The sequence below is a fragment of the Stigmatopora argus genome, chromosome 4 (assembly GCF_051989625.1).
Source record: "Stigmatopora argus isolate UIUO_Sarg chromosome 4, RoL_Sarg_1.0, whole genome shotgun sequence".
NCBI lineage: Eukaryota > Metazoa > Chordata > Actinopteri > Syngnathiformes > Syngnathidae > Stigmatopora > Stigmatopora argus.
In genome coordinates, this window is record NC_135390.1 from 11,641,698 (window position 1) to 11,661,924 (window position 20,227).

A 20,227-nucleotide genomic window follows, 5' to 3' on the forward strand; every position below is an offset into this window, starting at 1 on the left:
AAAACTCAATTTACCAACCTTCAGGCGGAGCTACCAGTTGAATTTGGGGGGATTTTTCCTTAATTCAGTTTTAAGTTTATGAAATAAAGGCAACTATATCCATTTATTTTACTTTTTTGTCAGAGAGAGGGGAGGGACAGAGGGAGAGAGTTAGAGAGTGAAAGAGAGAGATTTTTTTTATTCCCTGCAAAAGGCAGCATGATTTCAGCAGTGGGAAGTCCCACTCCAGCTGTTTTTAAGGAAGCTTTGACATTGTGTTATTTCACTTCTCTGCACTGCAGCCAGCATTAGAAATGAGGTAAGGGTCTACTTGACCAACTTTCTTGTCCTATTTTGAGGATTACAAAGAAAAGTAATGACAAGTTTTCATAGTCCAAACTGAAAATATTTGCCACACACTTTAATGAATGCTCGTGTTTGTGTCTGACTGTTTTGTTGTTGCTAACTGTTGCGACGTTTTTAGCATGTGGCTACTTTCGCTTGCCAGGCGTCAACACAGCGCGTGCCAAAATTGCTTTGTTGCCATGGGGACAGCGTCAGGTAGTGCGTAAGGACCACCTTGGCCGTGATTGATGGATGGAGTCTTTTTCAGACTCCTAGTTGGTGTTTGGAAAGTCAACTCATGGTTACACGGGGTAAAAATACTCCCGCGCTCCCATACTTACATGACTGGGTTCCATGATATTTTTGGCAACTTCTCATATTGGAGTGGTTGCTCGCCGCTTGTCCTCGCCAGCACCTTCATGTCAAGCAAAGCGAAGAGAAAAGAAGTGCGCCCGTTGACCAGAGCAGCACGATGAAGACTGTATTTTGTGTTTGTTGAGCCATGAAGGGGGGCCGTAAAATTGTGCACGAGGACCGCCGCACGAGGAGCTGCTGTTTGGCCCGCAGGGGACGTGGTCTGGTTTGGAGAATGGATCCATTTTTATTGCTATGAAACCCTTGGGAGCACTTGTAAATATATTATTTCAACATTGAAAAGTTTGTGAAACGTCCATTTTGTAATGATTGCAAACTTTTTGAACCAAGTTTAACTCGGATGTTGCGAATGCCAAGCCATGTGGAACGCGCTTCTAAATGGATCGGGGCCTCACGGTGCAGCCGCCGGGGGTTACGTCCCGTCTCAGGGATGGGAGTTTGTACCGTGCAGCAGACTCGAGAAGACCGAGAGAGGCAAAGACAAAAATTGCAGCCCACAGAGGAGGATCTCTTCGCCACCCGCCGTGTTCGACGAAGCCCACTGCGACGCCTTGACGGCAGGTGAAGGTCGGACAAAGATGGAATCCGTCAAAGGACAAATGCCGCCAAGCCCCGAGGGCCACCAGCATCATACGAGGCTAAAAAAGAAATTCGAGGATCTGAAAAAGCGGCATGTGCAGAATAAGGAAGAATGGAGGCTGGAGAAGGAATCACTGCTGAGAGAAGTGGCTGATATACAAGTAGGCTAACTAACAAACTGCAGCTCAGAGAAACAGTTTTATTAGTGGGTTGCTTTGTTTGCCTTGGGATTTTCTCTTACTTTAGACCTCAGTTGCAGTGTGTCGTAGTAGAAAAGTTCTATTTGTAAGGTCTGTTGTTCCAATCCAGGCCATTCCTGTGTGGAGCTTAGATCCGCTTTCCAAAACAGGTTTCTAGAAGATACAGAAGTGTCCATGCTCTAGCTCTAAATGTGAGTGAAAATGGATATTTGCCTATACTAGTATAACACTCTGTGATTGACTAGCAACCAGTCCAAAATGGACCTTGCTGGATAAGGCTCCAGCTCACCTGTGACCCTGGTCAGGATAAGTGAAATGGAAAATTAATGCATAAATACATACTAAGTTATAAATACAATATTTAACAGGGTGTATATTAATTTGTATTTTAAATCATTTGTGATGAGAGTTCATCTTGTGTAACGTGACTGAAGATTTTATTACTTGTGTTTATGAGCAGGGAGGAGAGAATCGGAGAATTTTACTGGACATGAAAACAGTGTTGGAAGAAGTGCAGGTGGAGGTAAAGCGGGAAGAGGAGAAGAGAAGTGATCTGCAGCTGCAATATACCAAAGACAGGTGTGCCTGGGAGCTAGAGAGGGCAGAGCTCAAGTCCCGAATTGCACAGGTAATGGACAAAGTTTGCTGGTAATCTTTTGTATTTTTTTATTTTATTTTGTGCAATCATCTAACAGGCTTAAAACCCCTGCCCTGCAAATCTGAAAAAGTATTTTCACTAAAGAAACAAACAGTTTTTATTTTCATTTATTCGGGTGGCCCGGCGGATGAGTGGTTAGCGCGTCGGCCTCACAGTGGGGGACCTGGGTTCAAATCCAGGTCGGTGTAAAGTTTTCACGTTCTTCCCGGGCTTGCGTGGGTTTTCTCCGGGTACTCCGGTTTTCTCCCACATTCCAAAGACATGCTTGTTAGGCTCATTGGACACTCTAAATTGCCCCTAGGTATGAGTGTGAGCGTGAATGGTTGTCCGTCTCCTTGTGCCCTGCGATTGGTTGGTCACCAATTCAGGGTGTCCGCCGCCTCTGGCCCAAAGTCAGCTGGGATAGGCTCCAGCACCTCCAGGCGACCCTAGTGAGGATAAAGCGGTTCAGAAAATGAGATGGTGAGATTTTAACTCTGACTTCCAGAGCGACTTTCTTTCATGATGAGGCAAGTAAATTATCCTTTATTAATGACAGCTTTTGTTAGGCTAAAAAAATAGGAATTGCATATCATTGCCCCAGAGTGTGTGGCATTGGTTAGATGAGGCTCCATTGATAGCTGCTGTTTACAATCTGTAATGGAATCATTAGTCACCAAATTCCGGTTGGTCTTGGTTAATAGAACACAGCTGACATGCACATCTTGCAATTTATATTTCTTGTAAAGCATATTTTACTTTGCTTTGGTTTCAAAATACATTTTACAAATACGTAGTGGATTTATATACTGCAACTACAGAAATGACTGCATACGCACTAGTACAAAATATTATCTAAAATTGAAGAGGCAATTTATTTTAATGTTCTATAAACATATTTTCGATGGGTAGTTTACAAGTAACGCACTAGCAGTAACTTCCGTATATTCTGGACTATAAGAAGCTTTTTTTCATAGTTTTGCTGGGCCTGCAGGTTTATAGTACATGTTTTTTCTCTCTCTCTGACTACCAACAGCCTGATACCTTGTTTGTAAGGCTATAGTTATCTGAAAAACCTTTATGTAAACAGATGCCTCTTTAGCCACTAGTTGACCATTTTTCAATTGTTATTTTAATTTATGTGTGTTCTTGGTTTCTGATCAAAGAAATTGTCCTCCCAAAAATATGACCTTTACTCAAGTACGACTTATAGTCCGAAAATGCCGTACTTGTCCTCTTCAATATTAAGAAAACCATTTACATTTTGCCTAGACATTCTTTTCTAACCACCACATATGTCCAATTTGGAAGTCCCAGACCAGATATTTTTAAGCAGATTTTTCTGTGTGCTGCTGATTTATGAAAGCTGCTGGCAGCAATGCGACATCTTACTGTCTTAGCATCCAAACCCCCCTTCACCTAGTCTCCCCACCACCCTTAGGAATGTGACATTAGTGTCCACTATTTATAGTGCGTCACCGTAGCGACAAAGTTACTGTTATATATTTTCTTGTGTATGTGCATGGTGATCAAAGACTGCAGTTTTAGACTTTAACTTCAAGTGCTTGTGCCTCTTATGACTTTATTTCTTCTTATCATGTTGAAATTTGGATGCATCATTTATTTGGGTAAACTTGCACTGGTTCTTCAGGATTTCCTTTCTGAGAAAAGTTTGCTTTAGCTGTGGCGTTGCATTTTATTGGCCTGTGACATTTTACTCTTATACATTTAACCATTTTTATTTCTGCATTTGAAGTGTTCCTCTACCTTTGGATGTTTGAGTAAACCACAGTGCACACAGGACCCCTCAACATATGTCTGAAATGCAAGATAACTTTACAATGAGCCGAGAGCCGAGACAAAAAGGGGCAACTTGTTTTGCAAGACTATAATTTCCTGACCCCAGGCCACAGGCAGAAATAGCACCATGACTTAAGGTTGTAAGAGAGTTTTGTGACTCAATACTGAAATAACACACCCAGGCTCACTTCCAAGCATTTTCACTTGCCACAGCATCCCATTGCACACAAAGGGGTACAAATAGAATATAGACAAGCATTGTTTTGGATTTTAATTTAGCCCTACCCCAACATCATTTGCAAGTTCACCACAGTGTGGCTACTTCAGCATGCTCGCATTTTTGTGCCTATTTCGAAAAAGGCATGATGGTCTTACTTTAGTTCAAGTTTATAGAATACATTTGTGATTTTACAGATCGGCACAGTTGAACTTTGATATAATTCAATTAGATTCCTTCACGGTGACAGTCTCAGTTTCCGAATCTGAAGGATTAATCATTTGTTTTGAGTTCTATGCTGTATAATAGAAAAGCCCAAATGAAAGAGAGGACATTCATTCATTTTCCAAACCGCTTTTAGTATTCACAATGGACACGGGTTCATTAGGACAATGGTTAGTAATATTGCCATCAATCGTACTGATTTATGTTTTTGAAGAAATATTCACACCACTATTGAATGCCGAGGGTCCCTTCAAGTATGGTGTCAAAAGCAACCTTGTCCCTTTCTGACTGCGATCGTGATGCCCTGAAGTGCCTCTTCTGTTGATGGGATACCAGAGACAAGAGGTTCATGGCCTCTAAACCCAATAAACCTATGTATGAGATCTGACAGGATATTCTCACAATTCTATCTTCACTCTTCCATCCTCTGAACCCAAAAACATTGATCCCATGGTGCATCACTTCCCCACTTCTTCCACCTACCCTTCCTGCCACTCCTTCATTCTCCTCATTCCTTTTCCCCACTTGTTTTCCCTTTTGTAATTCCTGTCTGCCATCTGGCTCTCATCCTCCCTTTGCTTTAATCCATCTCAAGCCACTGATCGCTTTCACAACTGCCTTTCCTTATCCGTCCCCTTTGCAATCCTTTCCCTTCTCCATGTGTTTGATTCTCTTCAGCTGGAAACCAAAGACGGCTCCAGATCAGCAAGTGGTGGTGTCCAGTGTGCGGGAGGTTCTAATTCAGTGGCTCAACCATCCGGTTGTGAAGAAAACAGCCAGACGTCAACACTGCGCAAGGACAAAGAGGAACAGCGGAGACTTTTGGCAGACACGCACTCCACCACCATGGAACTCCGCTGTCGCCTGGAGCACAATGAGAAGGATTGGTTGAAGGAGAAAGCTGAATTGCTGGAGAGATTCAACATCGAAAGGAGTGAATGGGAGAGCCAACTGAAAGATATGCAAAGGAAAATAGAGGAGGTATGCTGAATATTCACTATGACGAGAATTGTAAATAGAAACGAGTTTAAGTGCAAGAAAATGTGAAATTTTCTCTGACACTTTTGCGCTGTTTCTACTGTAATTACTATCTTACTTTTTAATCTCGCCCAAGTTTAACAATGACCTCCACATCTATTCACAACCTCGCGCGGTCTAAACAATATTTTCCATCAGTGCAGCTGCAAAGTGTGAGGACAGGATACAGTGGAAGGAAAGGGGCAACAATTCTTCTTCGCATTTATGACAAAGATGTGTGTGTTGACTTTTTTTTTAGCATGTCAAACAAACAAGGTCTATATTAGGGCATATGTTAAATTATTACATATGATCAATGTTAAAATCCTCAGAAATCAAAGATTTATTCAAATGACCAAATAGTTTAAGCTCATGTGTGGAGTGCCCGAGGCTAAAGGAATAAATACAACATTGTGGTTCTATTTTATCTTTGCAAAACTGGAAAAACTGAGAGGAAAATAGCCTGGGGAGAAGGTAGGCTTGTAGGCTTCCTTGCTATCCAGGCATTGCAGGGAATATCAACTAAGTTAGCATGAAATAGTTGCTATTTTGGGATTCTATGCCAGAAGAGGTAAGAGCTACTCTTATTTTTTTTGCTTTGCGTCCTCTTATTTTTTCCTCTTTATTGTTGATTTAATTTGCTGATTTGTTTTTATGCTTAGTTTTCTGTCTTTTTGATAACCTGCTTTCATTTCAGATTATTATTCTATCAAGAGCAGCATGTATTTACATTATCCTTGGGCTATTTTTGTAGTTGTACTGTGAGGTGAGGGCCAAGCGAGAAGGGGCTGGCGGAAGACGGAAGGAGGAAGAAATCCATCGGCTGAGCGTGCCTTCGCTCAGCTCTGCTTCGAGTATGCTTAGTGACATGTCACAGACACACAGCAGCTGCAGCCAGTCTGAATTTTTACCTGTCTTTGACCACTACGCCATCAGTGGTGAGGGGAGAGAGACTCATACCCCTTGTTATCAACCAGACAACTTCAAAAGACTAATTGCTGGTAGTCAATTTTCTCGGAATGAATCTGCACATCCTGGTTTGATGTTGAAAGATTCCATCCTTGATAGGTATAATATTGAGAACAATACTGAACTTGAAGCAAATTTCCAGAAACCTATTGGATGTGGACTGGGAAGAAAACATCCTTCTATAGAGAATGAAAACCTTCATTGTGACATTCAAAGAAATCCAGTTTTGGAAGGCGAAAAGAAGAAAAGCACCATTGACCTCAATGCTGTGAGTGATCAGTTCATTTTGATTGCTCAACATAACATGATTGTGCAATTGTACATTTTTTTTGTTTTGGAATTCTCTTTGTTTATTCTGATAGAAAATACTTTTCTGAAATTATTCTAAAAAATTCAGACATCTCCCCTTTTTTCTCATTGTTCTAGGCTCTGAAGGAGATTGCTCGTGTCAGCGAGGAACTTTGTAGCTACCAGGATGAGATAAAAAAGAAGAGTGACGATAAAGGGTGATAAAGCCTTATAATATTATAATCGTGGTATCCTATAGTACCTAAATTGGAGTTGACTAGCAAGCTTTTAGTAAATCATGCATCAGCGTGCATTTCTTACATGTTTTGATCCAAATTAGATAATGTATAATTGGGAAACAGCATAAAGTAGTTACAGGACTTATTGGGTTGAATTTGTTTCAGGAATCCTTCTGAATCAGGAGAAATGAATACCCCGGATGAAATGGATAAAACTGGACTGCGGTCAGACAAGACATCACATGACCTCAGCCAGATCTACAATCAACTTAAAGCATTGGAGAAGGAAAACTGGATAACCTTGACTCCGGATTACACCAGGCGGGCTAACGGAGGGTTGAAAGATTCCTGGGAAAAGAATGATATTAACACCCACGATGATACACAGGCAAGCACGGTATCACTCTTCGATATGGATACAGCATGCCCCCCTGTCCCTCCCCGTAGCTTCTCCAGAAATCTGAGCTCCCCCTGCCAGACAGACACAGAACTCTACATCCCTGAATCGCCCATGACAACCATCGGAAAGTGCCACAGTCCCTGTGTTCCAGTAGATAAAACGTGTTGCAGTCCATTCGTTGTGAGAAAGTTTGAAGCCATGTTGCAAGAAAATGAAGGAAAGGTTTTGGTAGATGGTGTGGTATCGTCCCTTTCGGTTCCTCAAAGTCTAAACTGTAACAGTGGCTGCTGCCACAACCGCTGGTCCTGTGATGCATCCAAGTTCACTAGCAGTAAGCTGTCTAGATGTGGGACTGTTCAGAAGAGTTTCTCTGAAGCCAACATATTGACTTCACCAAAAGACTGCTCACCGTTCAGCTCCGGCATTGGGAATTCACCTCACCCCCAAATACACATACCTCCGGCTGTCAAAGAATTGCCTGTTGATTTGCTATTGTCCTCCTTGGAAATAGCACCCACCATTCCGGATGTGCAGGGCTCCAGGAGAAACATCATGTTAGAAATCAAAACTGCTGAGTTCAACAGAACTTTGTTTCAAGCAGAGATGGGCAAAGGGGTAGCAGAGCCAGAAAGAGTTACAGAAGAAGGTGGCCCTTCTGTGGGTAAGCAACAAGCCCTGGTAGCAGACAGTCTGCCAGATGAGAGGTTACCTTCACGGCCTGGACTTGATGACAACACTGACGAAAGAGAAGTATATATTAAAGGTGATTCATCCACACCCACTTTACCTTTTACCATAAAAAACAAAGAGATCAAAATAACCCTAAATAGTTCTGAATCTCAAGTGGCCAAAATGAAGAAATCCACATCTTCTGTCAATGTACCTGAACAAACAAATGCTTCAACATGGAAGGTCAGCACAGTACATTCTCAGAGTCCAACATCGATTTCTGCAGTTACCAGCAGCATTTCTAGAAAAACGCCAAACAGAACACATACAGGCAGTGAGCCTGCATTGTCTACAATTACCCATCAATGTCAACGTGTGCAAGATCTAAACTCCATGGTGGGCAATCCTTTTGAGCCAGTCAGAGTTCAAGTCTCACTCCAGCAGACTTCTGCTCAGAGCAAGCAGAGACACCCCAAACTCCCCAAACTTGGGTCCTTGCCTTCTTCTCAGAATGAATGCTCCAGACCTGCACCCCGCACATTGAATGACCATCCTTGGAAGCCCCTCACTCTTGCTGCATACCCACGCCCTGAGGGCTCAAGATCCAACTACGGAGCATTAGAAAGAATTCTGAAACATTACGAGAGTGCAGCTCAGTCACAAACACAGGACGAGACAGTGTCAAGTCCTAATATAAGCCTCCGCCAAGACGACGCCAGTGAGTTAAACATGCAAGACATTCACTCATCCTGTTGCTCCTCCTCGGCCACAGCCGTCAAACATTCAGTCAAGTCACAGTGACGTGAGCAATTTAGTGGTTCAGATCCAGCAACCGCTGCAGGTGGGTCAAGTCTAATGTCTGTTCACATAGGTAGTCTAGGGCATCTTGTTCTAACAGAAATTACGGGACTAATAAATGAGGATTATGATTTGAATTCCTTTTAACATCAAATTACTTCTAATTTGAGTTAGTTGGTTCTGTTGGGTAAATATTGTGTGTTATTTCTGTTCTGTGCTACATTTACAGAAGCAAGCCAAAGCCTCGATTGGACAATATGAGGCACGTCCTTGCTTAAAGGCTCCTTTAAAATAAAGGTCACGGCTTTTCACAAAATCAGTTTCATTTATATATTATACATAAATATAATTTGCCAGTGTTAAGTTGTCCAGTGAGTCTCAGAAAGGAAGAAAAAGTAAAAGTGAATACTGGAGAAAATGTGTCTCTCACACGCGCGGATAACGACTAAGATTAAATACTGTTAATGTCTCTAGACTTTCCACTAAATATGAACATGGTTAAAATGTCAGACATTTTATGGACTCTGTGTATGTACAGTTCTGAGCAGGATCACCTGGCTTACACAGTGATTACAACGCTACAAACTATAGTACTTGCATATGTTACATTGGCATTTTCCTGAGATGAGCTTTGTGTGTTGTGTCATTTTGCTTTCACAGGATAAGGCTGAAAATATTCATGCCGTTTCAAACCACTTGTTCTTTTTCTCAGGTCTAAGAAGACTTCAGATGGAAAACATGACAACATGTAAAGTATTTTGAGAACCTAAAAATGGATACAATGGTGTTGTCTTAATATTAATTCATGTTTTTCTTTACAGGATGAAGGAAGGACAGTTTTGCATCTCTGGCAAGAATGTCTTTTCGAAGCCTACAAGTCCAGCCAATAGACATTTGCCTTTTTGGTGGATCAGCTGCTCCCCTACCTCCCTTCCTCCCCTTTACTGACTGTTATAACTTTTAAAACAGGGATGGCTATAGCTGATCTTAAGAGATTAACTCTAATTTGAATTGTATACATGTACTGTACATTTCCTGTGACTGAGATTTCTTTTACATTGAGCAAAGACTCTGCTCCCATTATATCTTGATTATACATCTATCTTTGTTATTCATTCATTCAAATATAACTCCCTGTTCCCTTTTCATAGCTTTGTTCCAAAGGCTGGTGTGCTTATTTGCATTTGCTTTTAACTTTGTTCTAAAGCTGCTGATTGTAATTATTGCTGTTATCTTATTGCTTAAGTTACAATGTATCACATATCACTTATATATTGAGCCTCATTTACTGTATGACATGAATAGCAATGCTTACTGAACAAAGACAAGGCTCTGTTGAGTATTTTTTGGAGTGACGTACTAAACTATCACCAAAAAAAGGCTTTGCTAAAATAAGGATGGAGAGGAATGTTAAATCTTAGTCATTTGTTCATCCATTTATGGAGTGTTTGTAACATGGTATATGTCAGTGACAGTGTTTATGTGTTTTTTTACTGGCAGTTACTATAGTCAATGTATTTGCCAAATAATGGAAGCATGAAGTTGGAACAGTGCTCATTTATGAGGTATATTTATTTCTAGGAGGAGAAAAATGATATTGTGGCTCGCAATCAGTCCAGAGGACTACTGTAGTTCAATAGTTCAAGAGACGAATGACTTTATGGCTTCTGCAATCTTGTTGGCTTCCATCCTAGGTGACATTGATATGCCTTCTTATGAGTGATAATTGTAGGGCTATAACCCAGGAAGTGAGATTGCACTAATGTGTAATTAATCTATGGTTTACTGCATTTAAGATATCAGTGTGGTTAGGTCAAAATTATGAAAAACTTCTTTAACTATATTTTCCTAGTGAACATCATGACAGTGTAAACGGCAACATTTATTACATGCACATTCTCACACATTTATCCTTTGGTTTATTTAGGCTGTAAAAGACAGTACGGTAACCCTTGCACATAGTGGAAAGCTGGCACCCAAGACGGACTAAAATAAACGGTGCTACAATGTGATGGTGCCAGAAATCCTACCCTTGGGTGCAGGGATGTGCCCCCAAATATATATATACTGTCATTGTCTAATTATGCAGAGCAAGGGTATCTCCAATGAATGGAATTGAATTGATTGAATTGAATGCTTTTTTGTCATTATATGATGCTGTCCTCACTGTTCAAAACACAAAAAGACAAGAGAAAATGAGATGGCCTGCTATTATGCTTCTTCTGAAATAGACCTTTCCTAGATTACTGTATTTTTAGGGCCTAAAATTTAGGCCAATGCAAATGTGTCAAAAAATAAAGCACGCAAACAATTTAGAGGAGCGGAAAACCAAGACCATGACAATCGTGGTTGTACTTGCGATGGGTTTTTAACGTGAGTTTGAATTTGATTCATTTAATAAGGGACATACGTATAAATGTAAATATGTAAGATTCTAGCCGAGGGCCTATTTATATCTTTAGTCCCTTGATGTTACAGACAAATCATGTGAATGGCAATTGGTTTAATTCCTTATGCGGTCAGTTTTACGAGAATGACACCCCAGCTCTTTAGGGGGCGCTAATGCGCCTGAATGCTGGTGGCCAAGCGTACAAATCGAGCTGGAAGCAGAAAAAGAAGACGACGTTGTTTTTAGGGAAGTATTTCAGTGTTGCACACGTACATAGCACATACACAATGTACTAGATGTCTTTGTAAGCGATATGACCATTGCGTCGGCGTCATTCGATAAACGTCACAGCATGCACTATGAATTAGCTTTAAACTGTTAAATTTCAGGACGCAGTAATTTTTCTTCATACTAGTCATGTTTTAAATTTGATCAAATTCCGGCCCGAATCATATTGACTTAAACGCAATTTGTTTTAAAAACAAACCCTTTGTAAAACCGTCGAAAACCGAGCCTATTACGCCCGCCAGAGAAGACCCCCGATCCAAGATGGTCGTAAATTAATTACGCTGCTGACTCCACTTTTGGACTTCAAGATTTATATATGATATCTTTGGTTTCACGGTTGGAGAATCAAGGTTAGTTTTACACATTTCCTGCAAAAAAGGAACTCTTAATGAATATAATTTGTTTGCGCAAGGTTTCGACTGTCCTGCTTCCATGTGTGTGTGTGTGTTTTTTTTTAACAAAACACAATATTAATGTGTATGCCGGTTATAGAGAGGAAAAGCCAGTGCACCTGAATTACAAATTGTACTAATTGATACCTTTGTCATTTTTTTCTGTGTTTAACTTACAAAACGAATCTAAATCCTTCATTTCTTAGAATCTCTGAGCAAACTTGTTGTTAAACAAATTTATAAAGCGATTAAGACACAAGTTTGCCCCATACACTAACTTTAAAAAAATGTATATTTTATTTTAAACGTGATCAAGCCATTTTGTCTGGTCGGCTTTTGGCACCAAACCTTACTTTAAACTACTAATGCTTTTTTTCCAATTTTTTTGCCATGTCCATCCTCTAGGAAAATGGTCATTTGTGTAGCCAGGGGTCATATCCTGAGGGCCAACCATCTGTGTGCCAGGTACCAGCCTTTTCTACGTAACACACACCTAATGGACATAATAACATTTATTTAACAACAACAACAACAACTTTCGTTGACAGATATATGATAAAACTCTGGTTGATATGATCTGTGAGGCCTTTATTTTACAACTTACCTACATATATCTACAGATGTAATTTATTCTGATCATTAAAAACATCTCTTGAGGTTATAGTATATTCAGCATATTGGTTCAGTGTGACATAACAAACACTATATTCTCAAGGATATGGCTGAGACAGATGAGTAAAAGAGTTTACAACGACAAGGACTTCGATCAGGAGGAAATAAAAGCCGTGTTGTCGGGCTTTCCTGGAGGCTCAATTGATCTGTCCAAACAAGATTCTGGCATTGGCATCCTTACGATCAACAACCCATCCTATATGAATGCCCTCTCTGGTAAGGTTTTGCAAGAAGCACCATTCTCCGGATAGCTTATCTGGTCATGTCATTGTTAATTCCATTCACACTTATACTGTTCTGTTCTGTTCTAGGCACCATGATGGTGCAGCTGGAGGAAAAGGTTAGCCAACTGGAGCAGTGGACAGATGGAAAAGGCCTCATCGTTCAGGGTGCTGCGGGAACGTTCTGTTCTGGATCAGATCTTAATGCGGTCAAAGCAATATCCAATCCAAACGTATGATATTTTAAGACTACTACTTGTCGGCATTCATGTAATAAAAAAACTGAAAAAAACACTGAGAACCAGGATGTTTCATTGTTGCATGATTAGAGTGCATATCAAAAACTGAGTAAATCCACAACCAACGTTGCCTTTTGTCTTGTAGGATGGTATGAAGATGTGTATGTTCATGCAAAATACTCTTACAAGACTACTCAGGTAAGGGAACCTTGGAATTCTGCATGATCAAAGCTTATGAAGTTGTTTGTGTAATTGAAGTACAACATGTGGTTTTTCCAGTGCAGGCTGCCTCTGATCTCTGTTGCTCTTGTGGAGGGGAGAGCTCTGGGTGGAGGTGCAGAGTTGACCACCGCCTGTGATTTCAGGTAATGCTTTCTACAAAAAACAAATTATAATCTGATCTTGCTGATTTGTTAATTTTTTTTTAGATTAATGGCACCCGGCAGTGTGATCCAGTTTGTCCACAAACACATGGGCGTGGTCCCAGGCTGGGGTGGAGCTGCTCGGCTTGTCAATCTCATTGGAAGCCGAAATTCTGTCAAGTTGCTCAGTGGTGCTCTAAAAGTGGATCCTGATTTTGGCCTCCAGATTAAGATGGTGGATGGACTTCTTCAAGACCCTAATGAAGGTGCACAAACTTTCTTAAAGCAAACTGAAAAGTGGCTCAGTCAATACACTAAAGGGCCAGCGCCAGTGGTCCAGGCTATTAAAAAGGTAGTGTTGTCGGGGAGAGAGCTCCCTCTCGTGGAGGCATTGCGAACTGAAAAAGAGGTGTTTGGAACTGTTTGGGGTGGTCCAGCTAACCTGCAGGCATTAACGAACAAATCTAAATATAAATGAGCAGTTACCTTGCCAAATTTTTAACCTGACTGTAGAATCTTTCTTGAAATAAATATTGATGTGGTGCATTTAAACAGCTGATCTACCGAGACCAAGTAATTGCAATTTGCTTTCATAAATTGGATTTTTCAGTTCTCAGATCATGTCAGCACAACTGGAACTGTTCTGCAAGCTTGTATTATTGATACTGTTTGTTGGGGTAACCATTGATCACAGGGAAACAAATGACTTGTGGTGTGTTATGTCATGGAAATAAAAACGCAACCAGATTGGGTTAGAATGAAGAAATGAACATTTATTAATTTACAAACCAAGTAAAAAATTGCCAAGCAAAAACTGTTACAAAAAAATTATTCAGAATGGAAAGTCTGAGGAGATAATCTAAACACACAGAAGAAAAAAAAACATTTCAAACTAATGTGATTTAGAATGGCATAATCATCTTACTGCCTAACATGTTGCGCTTTTGAGATTGAGAACCAAAGTCAAAAGAAATGGACATTTATCCACACCAAAACCAAAATATTAAGAGAATCTTGCCACGTGAAGCGCAACTTAAAATAACTCTCTCTTCGAACATGCACCAGTTTTAAAAATCAGAGACACTCGAGTGGAGAATGCTCGAGTCTTAGCCAACTTTGAACATACAACACGGTTACTCCACATCCAAGTTCCAATTACTTCAAAAGTTAAACAATTTGATATGAAATGTCACATCTATTTTTATACATTTAAAAAAAACTTAATAGCTAGTATTTTGCTGCAGTTGAAAAACTAGCTGACAATATCAAACTTCAATGGGTTGTGAAGTATGCAGATCGTTATGGTGCGGACTCAAGATGATTTCCCCATGTATAAGTGCACGCAGAAATTTAGAATAGGCTAAATCCAAAGCCACCTAATCCATCAGGGAGGGAGTCGGGGGAAGAATAGGCGTCACATGTACAGTTTCAAGCGAGTCATGTTAGCCGAGAGAGTTAGACGATTAGAATGTAGCTATTCACGTAGAGGACGATGCAGTTCCAAATGACCCATTCGTGCTCCCTCTGACATCACGCATCATTATTATTACTCCAAAGGTACGTGTCCCAATAGGTAGCCTCGTCAAGCAGGGCCGTTAAATTGTGAGCGTAGAGACAGTGAACGAGAGCACAAAAGATCAAATAAATTAAAAGGAACAGAACAGAGTTAATGGATTAAAGGTGGGGAAAAACTTCACACTTCAGTCACTGTACACTGACCATCAGGCATTCGGGACCTCCCGCTTGCCGACGACGAAGGTGGGGAGGTAGACTCTGCCCCTGGGAGGGCTCTGTCTTCTGGGTTCAGTCTTTGCCTCTGTGGCCGAAGCTCCCACGCCTCCACATCGCCCCCCTCTTCTCCTTGATTGCGCTCCTCTTCGTCCTCGTCGTCGCTCCAATCCCCGGAGCCAGAGTCGTCCACAGACGTGTGATGATCAGACGACCTGGACGGTGAGGCATCTTCCTCTTCATCTTCTTCCTCTCCTTCCCCCACCCTGGCTCGCTCGTGAGATGGCCCGGGGCTGTGACCGACTTGGAGTTGTGAGAAGGCGTCCTCCAGAGAGGTGCTGCCGCCGCCGCCAGGTTGAGCGCCTAGGGAAGTTGGAGGTCTCGCCACGGGCGGCGGCGGCGTCGTCGTAGAAGGGACGGCGGCGCCCTGCTGCTGCGACCCCGCCGCCGCGGTATCGGCTCCGTCGGCAGAGTTTTCTCTACCCGCTGCCCCGATCGCTCCGGCGACTGCCTCAGTGTCCAAGCGTAGTCCGGCAACTCCCTTCTTGGGAATGTCCAACACATCCCGCTTGATCTTGCGTCTCCGCCCGTGCTCGTTGCGCCTATACTGCACCATGTTCTCCAAGTCGGCCACGTACAAAAAGCCGGCGATGAGCATCTCCGCCGTCTTTTTGCCCCTGGAGAAAGCGTCCTCCAGCTCGCGGCTGGTTCGCACGTCGTACTGCCACCAACCGTTGCGGCCCTCGTAATACCAGGCGTGATCGCTCACTTCCCCGCCCCGGCCGCCCGCCGACGCTTTCAGCTCCTCCGGGGAGAGGAGCGTGGGCCTTTCCAAGAAGTCGTCGGGCACTTCCTGTCTGCAGAGGGCGCAGCGCTTGCTTTGCCAGGATGCGCCCTTCACGCAGAGGAAGCAAAAGATATGGTGGCAAGGCAGTTGCACCGGGTGGACGCAGCTCTGTAGACAGATGGCACACTCGGGTACAGCCAGGGCTGGCGTTGCACTGCTGGAGCCAGAACACGGGGATTCTGAACTGTTTCCGCTGCCACCGGCGCCATTGCTGCTTCCGCTTCCTTTCTTACTTGGGGGAAGTGAGCTAACAGAGTGGTCGACCTCCCCACAACTAGCCATCCTTAGCATGTACTGGAGATAAGACAAAAAAATGTTATTGCAAGCTTGCATGTTCGTCTATACATATACATACCTACATGATACTCAGGATTGCTATCATATATTTTTGATCAGAATTAAAAAAAAATTGGGAGTGGGGACATTCCTAATATACCGTATTTTCACGACTATATGGTGCACCGTATTTTTAGCCGCAGTGTCAGTAACGAGTGCTATTTCTGTATTTTAAACACACAAAGGACGCACGTTTTTTTTTTACACAAATGCCACACAAACAGTGTAAATCAAGGGTGGGCAATTAATTCCACAAAGAGCCGCAGTGGGTGCAGGTTTCCGTTCCAACCCATAGGAGGAAGCATTTCCACCAATCTGGTGTGTTAGATATACAATCAGTGGATTGCAATCAGGTGCTTCTTGTTTCAGCAGAAATCCAATTGGTTAAACTGTCTGTGTTGGATCAGTTGGAACAAAAACCTGCACACTCGGGGACCAGATGGAAATATCAACACCAAATGAACATGGCAGGGAGCAAAGCGGTCTTGTGAAATACAGAGCGAAGGTTTGTGAGAAATTTTGAGGGCCATTTGTGTTTGTTGTCGTTTGTTGCACTAGCAGCTTAATTGAGCATTTTTGTAATGAAACATACATTTAATATTTGTTTTGTTTTCTCTCAATTTTAGAGTAAATGTCACCTGGGCGTGACAAACAACTTGATGTCATGCATCTTGGTGTCTAATTTGGAGAACAGGTAAGAAGAGCTGTAAGTGAATACTTTAAGAAATGTGTTGTAACTTATTGGTTGCCGCAGACATCAAATCCTTTTTAGCTGTCTGAGACGGATGGCAGTGAAAGAGTTAAAACATGTAACAGAGTTGTATACGTAAGTGTTCTTTTTTTATTAGGGCCAATTATTGAAACTGGATCTAATTATACTGGAACAAATCAAATGAGAATATAAGCAATGGTAGATGAAGCTTAATTAATTACTGAATACTCACATGAAGTAGCCTTAATGTTTATGTATCATGAGGCGTGCTGGCGGACCTTCAACGATGTACCTACAAAGTACAGAAAGTAATGCATAATTGAAAGCATGGCATTTTTAAAGTACTGTGAACTGCTGTCAGGTCAATCCTCCCATTTTGAAACTCTTGGTATTAACCTTTTAAAGACACTAGATCAACCGTTCGCATCCAGTCAACATTAAAACAGCTGAAAAATCAGATTGCATTACCAACCAGTTTAATCGCGATTTTAAGGTAATGCATCAACACTAGTATGGCGAATGACAGTTCGAATTTAAACTACATCAAATGACGTTTGAGAGACGAACAAAGAAAATGTAATCAAAATGAGCATAATCTGCTGAACAACATAAACTTGTCACGATTTGCCGCGAAAGATCAATTGTGTTGACGCTACTGCGAATTGCTTCATCTATGTGCTTTATGGGCAGTAATTTGACTCCAGCAAATAGACGGGGTTCATGTGATGGCGCTAGCTTATTTTAGCAGGTCGACATTAACAACAAGGAGCACCTTTCCTCTCGCGTCTCAGTCAAGGAAGCTCCTATGTACATACCGTACTGATATTTGTCGTTGTCCACTTCTCCTGAAAGGCTACATGTAAAAGAAAGAGATCCAACACCGAACGTCAATCAAACAAATTGCAATATTTTCTGTCTTTGTTTTCCGCCGTATAAAAAGAAGCTCGGAGTGACGCATTCCATGGCCCTCGGAATTCTGAAGTTCAAATACGTCACTTCCGGGTCGTCGACGTTTCAGGTGAAAATGAACACGAACGCTAGAAATAATAAAGTAAATATCTTAACATTTGTTTTTTTGTGTACGTTACTATTAATGTTATTGTGGGATAAATGATTAATTGTACAAAACGTTAACCGCAGGTAGTGTTGTAGTTATCATTAATACCCTTAAAAAATAAAATCCGAATTAACAATACTAACATTGAATAATATGTTGGAAGAATAATGGCCAATCTAATGGAGGAAGTTTAAAATGTTCCTCAATTAAATGACTTCTAAAATAAGCGTTTGAATTGGGAGTACTATCTTGACGCAATTAGGCACGCCTTACAAAAAAAAAAACAATTACAGTTTAAATCCTGTCACAAATAGTATAGAGTGCATCGTGCATTCTTCTTTTGATTCATTTTGGAAGCTCCGACAACCAGTAGATGAGACGCCAAACCCCTGCGTGGTTACGCAAGATGACGTAAAATAACGCGAGATTTGTCTGGACGTTCGCACGGAGCTTCCGTCTCTTCCTGTTCGCTAGCAGCCAGAGGACGTTGGTGTCATAGTGCCGAGGGGCTTCTTAGGGACTTAATTTCAGCCAAGCAAACAAAATCAAGACTAAACCAAGAGCAAAATGTTTTCCCGTGCCGTGAGATCGAGCATCAGCCTCTCCAGGAGCTTGTCCACATCTTCCCAGAATCATGCCAAAGTGGCCGTGCTGGGAGCGTCTGGCGGAATAGGCCAACCCCTGTCTTTACTGCTCAAGAACAGCCCCTTGGTGAGTCAACTCTCCCTCTACGATATCGCCCACACCCCGGGTGTTGCCGCTGACCTGAGCCACATCGAAACAAGAGCCCACGTCAAGGGCTACATGGGTCCCGATCAACTCGACGCTGCGCTTCAAGGTTGCGAGGTGGTCGTCATCCCCGCCGGTGTGCCCAGGAAGCCCGGCATGACCCGTGACGACCTCTTCAACACCAACGCGACCATCGTAGCCACCTTGGCCGATGCCTGTGCTCGTAACTGCCCCGAGGCAATGATCTGCATTATTGCCAACCCCGTTAACTCCACCATCCCAATTACATCGGAGCTCATGAAGAAGCACGGAGTGTACAACCCCAATAAAGTGTTTGGGGTCACCACCTTGGACATTGTGAGAGCCAATGCTTTTGTGGCTGAGCTCAAAGGCCTCGACCCGGCCCGGGTCAGCGTGCCTGTTATTGGCGGTCACGCGGGAAAGACCATCATCCCCCTGATTTCCCAGTGCACCCCCAAAGTGGAGTTCCCCGCCGACCAGTTGTCCGCCCTGACCGGCAGGATCCAGGAAGCCGGGACGGAGGTGGTAAAGGCCAAGGCCGGAGCTGGTTCCGCTACCCTCTCCATGGCGTACGCCGGCGCCCGCTTCACCTTTTCCGTCTTAGACGCCATGAATGGGAAGGAGGGCGTCGTCGAATGCGCTTTTGTCCGGTCAGAGGAGACGGAGTGCAAGTATTTCTCCACGCCTCTCCTCCTGGGCAAGAACGGCATCGAGAAGAACCTCGGTCTCGGCAAGCTGTCCGCCTTCGAGCAGAAGCTGGTGGCCGACGCCATCGGTGAGCTGAAAGGCTCCATCAAGAAAGGGGAGGATTTTGTGGCCAACATGAAGTGAACAAGGACATGAAAGTCGCTGCAACTTGGCACTGTCATTGATATGTTTGCTGTCTTAAATTAAAAATGGCTCCTGTGTAAATCTCAACATCTGTCAAGTGATTCTTCCTCTGTTGGTTTTCTTTCAGCCCAGTGATAGTCTAAATTTAGAAGCAGATTTTGACCTTTGTCCTGTCCATTTCTCTGACTAGGATTTCTCTTATCAGATATTTTAATGTCACCCAGTGCATTGCTCTCTTACATCATGTCTTGAAAACAATAATTGACGATTTTTTTAATGCATCTTTATCATTGCTCAAGAGGAAATGATTTTCATGATTATGTTACCAAGTAAAACACTGGTGGCGATCAATAAACAACCGGTTCAAAATGTACGCATGTCTTTTATGTTTCCTATTTCTGATTTGTGCATAATTAGGGTTGAAGACGCGCAATTCAGTACATTTTAGACTTAATTGGCATTATATTGTGTCCACTCCACATAAATAATTATATCCTTACCACATTTTCTATAAAAAATTATTGCTTTTGGATAAAATGTTTGATATACGGTATATCATAACACATTTTGTTCCCAAAATTGTGTAAATCTTTCAGTAAGTGGTTTCCTTCAAATTGTCTCTTGAACCCAAATTGGTACAGGTTAAGAAAAATATAATATTCCATT

General features: G+C 42.2%; 3 protein-coding genes across 5 annotated transcripts; 2 read left to right on the forward strand and 1 right to left on the reverse strand.

The window, feature by feature from the left end:
- Positions 1-159: 159 nt before the first annotated feature.
- On the forward strand, positions 160-10,965 carry mtcl3a (MTCL family member 3a). 2 transcript variants are annotated; one of them, XM_077598188.1, is made up of 8 exons: positions 160-298; positions 1,939-2,106; positions 5,036-5,338; positions 6,129-6,611; positions 6,770-6,849; positions 7,036-8,780; positions 9,450-9,485; positions 9,559-10,965. In XM_077598188.1, the coding sequence occupies exons 2-6, from the start codon at positions 1,969-1,971 to the stop codon at positions 8,738-8,740; spliced, it is 2,709 nt and encodes a 902-aa protein (XP_077454314.1). In that variant the 5' UTR covers positions 160-298; positions 1,939-1,968; the 3' UTR covers positions 8,741-8,780; positions 9,450-9,485; positions 9,559-10,965. The 2 variants fall into 2 exon arrangements, with proteins under 2 accessions (XP_077454314.1, XP_077454315.1); XM_077598189.1 differs by lacking the exon at positions 160-298 and having other exon boundaries at positions 1,995-2,106; positions 4,953-5,338.
- An 825-nt stretch (positions 10,966-11,790) lies between these two features.
- On the forward strand, positions 11,791-19,934 carry LOC144072829 (malate dehydrogenase, mitochondrial-like). Of its 2 annotated transcripts, XM_077598152.1 has the most exons (7): positions 11,791-11,848; positions 12,212-12,271; positions 12,522-12,694; positions 12,790-12,932; positions 13,084-13,136; positions 13,223-13,303; positions 13,367-14,047. In XM_077598152.1, coding segments are annotated over exons 1-7 (924 nt in total). In that variant the 5' UTR covers positions 11,791-11,846; the 3' UTR covers positions 13,779-14,047. The 2 variants fall into 2 exon arrangements, with proteins under 2 accessions (XP_077454278.1, XP_077454277.1); XM_077598151.1 differs by lacking the exons at positions 11,791-11,848; positions 12,212-12,271; positions 12,522-12,694; ... (1 more) ...; positions 13,084-13,136; positions 13,223-13,303 and adding exons at positions 16,619-16,716; positions 16,838-16,905; positions 18,568-19,934 and having other exon boundaries at positions 13,518-13,566.
- Positions 14,053-17,927, reverse strand: rnf146 (ring finger protein 146). The gene is made up of 3 exons (XM_077598154.1): positions 17,739-17,927; positions 17,156-17,215; positions 14,053-16,169 (listed from the first exon to the last, which is right to left on the reverse strand). Exon 3 carries the CDS (start codon positions 16,164-16,166, stop codon positions 14,994-14,996), a length of 1,173 nt encoding a protein of 390 aa, XP_077454280.1. The 5' UTR covers positions 16,167-16,169; positions 17,156-17,215; positions 17,739-17,927; the 3' UTR covers positions 14,053-14,993.
- Positions 19,935-20,227: the final 293 nt, after the last annotated feature.